General features: G+C 43.6%; 1 protein-coding gene across 1 annotated transcript in view; it reads left to right on the forward strand.

Moving 5' to 3' along the window:
• Positions 1–8,599, forward strand: part of gramd2ab (GRAM domain containing 2Ab) — a 28,587-nt gene continuing 19,988 nt past the window's right edge. The window contains exons 1-2 of the mRNA XM_084018413.1: positions 1–145; positions 8,179–8,291. Coding sequence (XP_083874539.1) covers positions 8,185–8,291 — 107 coding nt within the window. The 5' untranslated portion in view covers positions 1–145; positions 8,179–8,184. The remainder of the gene's footprint in view (positions 146–8,178; positions 8,292–8,599) is intronic.

The raw sequence follows: 8,599 nt of genomic DNA on the forward strand, positions 1-8,599 counted from the left end.
TGAACTTGACGCAGCTGGTCCAGCAGACGACCCGCAGCAGCAGCGGCAGCAGCAGGTCCGTGTGTCCGTGTGTCGGTGCTTCCGGACGGACCGACGACCTGCAGGACACCCGCGGACCTGATTGAAGACGGCATGCTGCGCACAGGTAGGACCGACTGTTGTACAAAAACTGCGAAATGTGTGAGGAGACACGCTGATGATGGCGGGAGTTGTCGGAGCCTACTGCTGGTACCTCCGTAACAGTACTGACATGTATTGTGATAATAATATCGCTAGTAACTGTATCACTGGTGTATTGGTGCAATTTAATGAAGTACATTTCATCCAGTACAACTTGTAATTGACTTGAGTATTTCCATTTTCTGCTATTTTCTTCGCCACTACTGGGAAATATTGTACCTTCATTTATTTCATACATTTCAGATTCAGGGTTGGTGATACAAAATAATAATCAACATATAATTGATCATAAATAAATTGAACATAAAATGTTAAGTGTACAGTATATATACAGTATATATATATATATACACTGAAGGTACTACAATAAACTGAAGGCATTACATTATACACTGAAGGCAGTACACTAGCGGTAATACATATACACACGCATATATATATATATATATATATATATATATATATATATATATATATATATATATATATATATTAGTCTACACAATATGTACTTTTATTTTGGTACTTTAAGTATATGTATAGTATATGATAATTCTTTTGTACTTTTACTTGAAGGAATTTGACTTGAAACAGAGTATGTATACACTTGCATCAATAATTCCTGAAGTAAAACATGAGTTCTTCTTCCTCTGAATATTCCCAAAGTACTCATTATACAGAATAATGTATATTATTTTAAAGATCGATGCATTAATGAGTTCATCAGTTTATTGTTCTGCTGGTGTTGCTCATCATAATGATATTAGTGTCTTCTATAATCATCCAAAATAATTTATTATATTTCGTTTTAACTATCTGAATCGGTGAAGTAAAAATATCTGTCAGATAAAAGTAGTGCAGTCTAAAGTACAATATGTACCTCTTAGATGTGTAGTGGAGTAGAGCAGTGCAGTACAGCACTAAATGTACCACACCATCAGAGAAGGTTTCTCTTCTGTTCTACATTCGGTCTACTGTAGTACTGTAATGCCTTCAGTCTACTGTAGTAGTACTGTTGTACTACCTTCAGTGTACTGTAGTAGTACTGTAATGCCTCTTTTTATATGAGAAAGAGGGTTATATTTACCTTTGAGATGTTGTGGATATCCCAATGTAAATACTTAGTAAAGAACAAGTACTTTGAATGCGTACTTAAGTACAGTACCGTTGTGATGCAGTTCGTGGTGTGAGCAGGTGCTGTGATGGAATATCATTTACTTACGGTTTGTATAAGTTTGACAGAAGAGGAAGCTGCTGGTGGAGACCGTCTGACCGTCAGGAAGACGGCTGGTTGCACCTGCAGCAGCGGAACAAACCACAGAGTATCACATATCAGTAATGACCTCCGCTGTGGTTTTTTTGTACTCTCTAGTACTTTGTTTATAAAGTATTTCACATCATTTCATTTCAGCATATCTGTACAAAAAGTCTAACATGCACATTGCTAGAGATGCACCGATCCAGTTTTCTTCCGATCCAATCCGATACCTGGGCTGAGCATATCGGCCGATACCGATCCGATACTACTGTTGAATGAATGAACCATATACCTTGCCATGTGACATTGCCACAGATATAAATGTACTTAATATTATTTATTAACAAATAACAAATTGTACATTAGCAGCAAAAAGAAAGAAATAACACTTGTAACCATGAAAAGTGCACTGTAAATTTTAAAATGTAATATAAAATATAGCAGCTGCCTGAAACCCGACAAACAATGGCTTAATTAACCGGCGCTTGCTCCATGTTGCTCTGTGTTTGCTCATCACTAGCTGCTCTGCTTGATGACGTAACCAGCGTTGCAAACATAGAATTGAAGTGACTAGATCGCTGTAACTGTATTGCTGTGTATGATATTAATAAAAATGAAATGACTGGATCGGAATGCTGGATCGGCCTCATTCATCCGATATCCGATCCAGCCAATTAGTCAATATCCGATCCGATCGGTGCATCTCTACACATTGCCAGAAGTTCGGACAGAACATACATGGTCAACTTGAAAGTTAAGGATCTCTGCCAGGAGATCATGTGTTCCATTATGTGTGTTTGTGCGGGTGCCTCCGTCTGTCTGTCCAAAGCTAATCTTGAATACTCCTGGATCCATCACCCTGATTTTCTATTCATTTCTGACTGCTTAAGGACCTTCAGTGGTTGCAGTGATTCAGACTTTTTGTAAACATCTTTATCAATGACATATTTTATTGATTGTTCCACACGGTCAGATAATAGCAGGTTTGTAGCATCGCAGCGTCTGCTCTTAGGCTCTCTTTGGCCTCATCTGGGCAGAAAGATCTATGGAGATACGTCAATAGAGCTCCTCTAAATGGTGGGTGTGGTTTTTCCCCAAAAATAGAAAAATAAAAACGTGTTGTGAATCAAAAAGGCGTGAGGGCATTAGCCACCATTTTCATCTCCGCCTCCAAAGTCCGAAAAGTCAACTTGCAGGCGAGCTGGTGACTGTTGAGCAGCTGTCAGCCTGTAGCGAGGGTTGAGTTGGCCCTCGTCACAGCCACATGCTTGCGACACCGTATTTGTGCTCGGGATTTGAATCATACGGCATAGTTGATCCTCTGTCTTTTAATCTCAGGTCAATGTCTTAACGGATCGAATACTTTGGTTAAAGACCAAATACCTGCAGAAATAATGACATTCAATCAGCTACTGATACTGATAGTTAGCTCATGTTAAAGTACTACGAGGGATTTTAACTTTTGTTGATTTTGGCGGTCTCTGTGGACAAAAGCGGTAGTGTTCCGAGCACCAGATTCCCTTTAGAAAACCTCTCATTTTACTGCAGCAGGGTCTGACAGTCCCTGCTCAGTCCTGGTTCCAACTCAGTCTCCTACAAATTCTGTTCCCGTACAACCAAACTGCACTCTCAAGAACCCTTCCAGGGAAATCTATTTTCTTCCAGTCCAAACAGTCGCAGGTTGAAACACATGATTAACAAACAAATATCTTATCGAAAGACCGTAGATTTCTGTGCCTGGGGGTTAGATGCAGGGCGCTCCCTTAGAGATAAGGTGAGGAGCTCCGTCACACGGGAGGAGCTCGGAGTAGAGGCGCTGCTCCTCCACATCGAGAGGAGCCAGTTGAGGTGGCTCGGGCATCTGTATCGGATGCCCCCTGGACGCCTCCCTTGGGAGGTGTTCCAGGCATGCCCCACTGGGAGGAGACCCCGAGGAAGACCCAGGACACGCTGGAGTGACTATGTCACCCGGCTGGCCTGGGAACGCCTTGGGGTCCTCCCGGAGGAGCTGGGGGAAGTGTCCGGGGAGAGGGAAGTCTGGGCGTCCCTGCTCAGGCAGCTGCCCCCGCGACCCGGTCCCGGATAAAGCGGAAGAAAATGGATGGATGGATGGATGGGGTTAGATGCGGCTCTGGAGACCGATGTGTCAGTTGGCCCAGATGATGCCGGTGATGTGTCCTGTTTTTACCGCTTCCTCTTCGCCCTCTTTGCTCTGCGATGTACAGCCAAGGTGGTTTCGGTTACAAAAGCCCCAAATGGAGTGCTTGTTGCTGCTGAAGATGGTCCTGTACAGCATCTTCCCAGCTGGTGGGATTGATGTTTAAGGATTTGAGGTCTTGCTTGTCCGTCTTGACGTCCTTTTAGCAAAGCTGTTGTTGACTAGAATTCCTCTTGCCAGATGACATTTGAGCATAGTGTCCTTAGGAATTCTTAGATCCTCCATTTGACGGACATGGTCCAGACCGACATGGGCCAGACTGGCATAGCCCAGACCGACATGGCCTAGACCGACATGGCCTAGACTTACACGGCCCAGACTGACATGGCCAAGACTGACATGGCCTAGACTTACACGGCCCAGACTGACATGGCCCAGACTGACATGGCCCAGACTGACATGGCCAAGACTGACATGGCCTAGACTGACATGGCCAAGAACGACATGGCCCAGACTGACATGGCCTAGACTGACATGGCCAAGAACGACATGGCCCAGACTGGCATGGCCCAGACTGACATGGCCCAGACTGACATGGCCTAGACTGACATGGCCCAGACTGACATGGCCAAGACTGACATGGCCCAGACTGACATGGCCCAGACTGACATGGCCAAGACTGACATGGCCCAGACTGACATGGCCAAGACTGACATGGCCTAGACTTACACGGCCCAGACTGACATGGCCTAGACTTACACGGCCCAGAATGACATGGCCCAGACTGACATGGCCTAGACTTACACGGCCCAGACTGACATGGCCTAGACTTACACGGCCCAGAATGACATGGCCCAGACTGACATGGCCTAGACTTACACGGCCCAGACCTACCAGTACTTCTGTATCCGTGATTCTGTCTCTCCAGGTGATGCCCAGGATGCGCTCCAGGCAGCACAGGTGGAACTACTTCATCTCCACCCTTTGATGTGACTATGGGGTCCAGGCTTCACTACTATACAGGAGTGTGCTGGTGACACAGGCTCTGTCCACCTGTACTTCTGTACGAGTTTCTCATTGTCCCATATCTGGCAGTGACTTTTCCAAAGGTTCCAAAGGCTGCTGAATTTAGAGTCAAGCGATTATATGAGATAAGTGAAGGCATGTAGTGCTTCCAGTGTGTAGTTGTTTATTATGATGGAGGGGGGCTTTTCGGTGGCCTGTCCAGTTGCCTTGGTTTTATTCAGGCTAATGGTCAGGCTGAAGACCTGTAAGCTTGAGTGAACAGGTCCAGGAGGGTTTGCAGCTGCTCCCCCTGCTGCATCATCAGCAAACAGCATGTCTCGGATGATGAGTGGTCCAACAAATTATGTTCCCATACAACCAAACTGCACTCTTAATTACGTCAGGGAAACGTATTGCTTTCTGGATAACTACATAGTTGGGTTGAAGCCAACAAAACTATTTGGTTAGGGTTAGTAAAAAAGTAGCTGATCTTATCTCTGAGGGTCATCCAGAGGCATCCGTGTTAAACTGAGACTTTAATGTTCTTTAAAGTAACTTTAAACATGGACACAAAACCTCAAAATGCAGAAACACTGAAGACGTCCTGGTCCGTCCTGTCCGTCCTGGTCCGTCCTGATCCGTCCTGGTCTGTCCTGTCCGTCCTGGTCCGTCCTGATCCATCCTGATCCGTCCTGGTCCGTCCTAATCCGTCTTGTCTGTCCTGTCCGTCCTCTCAGTTTCAGTTTAATGTTGGGTGCGTGTGACATGATGTGTGACGTCAGGAAGTGGAACCTCAAGGTGAAGCTAAAGTGTGTCCCATCACAACTAACGGCTGCGTCTCCCTGAGGCGCTGCCTGATTTAATCAGCGGGGCGAGACTCCTTTGAGAGGAAACCAACATACGTCTCCATGGGAACCAGGAAGAGCAGACGGAGGAGAAGTACCTGCTGCCAGCTGGAGGGAGACGGGGCTACATGTCGGTACATCACCATGGCAACTGACGTTCATGTCCACCTTTGGTGTGTTTATAGAAATGTGTGCACAGGCAGAGTGAATCGGCTGCAGCTCTTAGTATTGTGTCGTGTTTTTGTCTCATTGTGATGAGACGGACACGGTTCTGTTCATCGCTGAATGTCTGCAGCTCAAAATGCAGCAATGTTTATTATTATGTGTTGAAGGTTGTGTTCAGGTTATGAAGCAGAAGATTTTACAGTCCCATCGTAGTTTATTGGAACGTACCATCTTCATTTCCAGGTAGTACATAAATCAACAAATGTACGTAGAATTGATGGGTAATAGAGGAGGTGTTTCCAACATAAAGCGCTCAGAGCTCCGTGTGACAAACTAGTGGCTGGGAAGATATTATACACATGTCTTGTGTTGACATCACCATCATAACACATTAAAGGGAAGAAGCAGAAATAATAGGTCCTCTTTAACTCTGATCTTAGTCATTATTTGATGACCGCTTGTACATTTGTATCAAGGCAGGTTAAAGTTGACTTCCGGCAAGTAGATTTCTGACCCCGATAAAATGTAATACTCTGGTTTACTCTGGAATTAATGAATCATTAATGAATCAATCTAATATTCTTATAACAATCACTGCATTAAATACACTATTTCCTAGATCTCATTTTCCTTACAAACGTATATGTTGTTGTAAACATATAAACATATTTCTTATATTCCATATGTATTCTAGTTATATTGTAGTTTAACTTACTTTGTGTGTTCTTACAGTAGTACTGCAGTCGTTCACTGTAAAGTCTGAAGGAAGTTCTCATGTGCTTTTTAATTCATCTGTGATCTCAGTCAAATGAAGGAGGAAACCGGATGAAGCAGATACACAAAGCGCTCAGATTGTTGTGGTTTGACGTGTAAACAGAGTTCTTTCTGTTTTTAATGCACACATGCAAACTACATGTAAAGCAGCATTGTGATGAACAAACATCAGCGAGGCTGCTGGGAAAAATAAGTGCTCCTGTTGTTGGTTAAGAGAGGCTTCAGCACATTCCTCTGCTTATCAACCCAATAATCAACCAATAAACGGGAGGAAATCACTTCATTCTGTTTCCTTCACAGCGACCCTGAGACGATGCATTTCACCTCGCCAACTGTTAGAGAGCTTAATTCAGACGACGAGGAGTGAAACACTTGATCTGAACTGTCTCTGTTCATGTCGTTGCCATAGCAACAGAGGGGAGAATATCCCTGCTGCAGTCATGTGTTGTGTCGGTCACATGTTCAAGGTTTGTGAGCGACGTCACAGCTTCAGATCAAAGGTGTTCTCCTCCGACCAATCAGAGCTCTCCCTTTGACATCCAGCCTCAAGGACATAGTACCAGTATCCAGTACTACTCGTTGTACCAGCCAACTTCCAATGATGGGACTCACTGTACTAACCACCACACAATCAACTGTAGTAGCTCCCGTCTGAAATCCAGTACTAATACTGAAACAATCACACTATTTACCTCTAGAAAATACTATATATATCAAATATTACTACATCAACTATTCATTTGGTACTTAGCTCTCTGTAACGCTATCAAGCCCAGTATATACTATACTACTACCAACACCAAATGCAGATGGAACCCAAAGGATGTTGGGACGTTGAAAGTCCATGAACTGAACATCCTGATCCTGTTCCTGTTCGATGTGTGAAGAGTCCTGAGATGTCTTTGTGTTATATGACACTTTAAATCAATTTGAATTGAATTGACAAGTGACAGTGATAGTACACATGAGTGATAGTACACATGAGTGATAGTACACATGGCCTCCCAATTGTTTTGTTCAAATATGGATATTGATTTGAGGACAATGAGATGGCTGGATGGCTGGTCTTGCTGTTAACATGAATGTCAAGTGTAAGCAGTGTTATTGATTGAGAATCTTGCCAGTACAACGTTATCTTTATGCTAGCATTATGCTAATTAAGATTTCTTGTACATATTGATTTTAATTGACAGTGAGTGACATGGCTGGATAGCTAGCTTGTCCTGATTTTTAACATACGTTTCAAGCATTATAGCTAATCCAGATTTTGTTAATCAGTATTTTGAAGTTAGCATCACCCCGGTTCTCTCCACAAAGAGCCAATGAGATTACTCCATTGGATTTTGGATTAAATGATCTCTGTGGCAAACCAACCTTTTAATCTTAATCTTTCACAAATCAAGCTCACTTTTATGATTTATGTAAAATTAGTACATGTATACTCTCAGTGGGAAAACCCTACTTGTCAGATGATTCTGTTTTCTTCTGTTTCTAAATGCTTTCTGCTGTTTCGGTTGAAGCAGGTCATCTCATCATGGGTGTGTTTGCTTCTTCTTCTGCTCACGCTTCTATATTTAGATCTTGTGATCTGATGCTGCTCCCTCGCTTGCCTCCTGATCATCAATTCACACTCTTCCACAGGCGTGTGAATGCAACATCGTGGGGTATTGAAGCTGTAATTATAACACCATGTGACGACAGAGCTACCTGCAAATACAGAGGTGTTATCCTGATGTCATCACGGTGAAAGCTATGTGATTTCAAACAGAAATATTGTTGTTCTGACCCTCCAGGCTGACATGATGATGTCAGAGAATATGGAGCAGAGTGATGATGTCAGTGTCCTGCAAACCCACGAGTTGGATCCCTCCAGGGAGGAGGACGGGCACTGCCCCCTGCCCTTCAGGTGAGTCACTGCAGGTTACCTACAATCAGTGTGATGCAACCTGACCAGGTGGCAATGTCTGGGTGTGAAAGTGAAGCCAATCCTGAAGTGCCTTTCTTTACCTTGCATGCTTTTTACATTCACTATCTCGTGTTGCTTCTGGTTGAAAAAAACCAAGATGGCGGTTGATTGGTAGATTGACTTTCAATTGATGTTGTGTCGCTGTACATGAATCACTAGATTTCAATATCACAAACTGCCATGAGACTGGGCTGGCTAGGCAGGTATTATGCAAATCAGTTACCTGGTAACATCACTATTTACGGAGG

Source organism: Eutrigla gurnardus (assembly GCF_963514095.1).
Source record: "Eutrigla gurnardus genome assembly, chromosome: 9".
Lineage (NCBI taxonomy): Eukaryota > Metazoa > Chordata > Actinopteri > Perciformes > Triglidae > Eutrigla > Eutrigla gurnardus.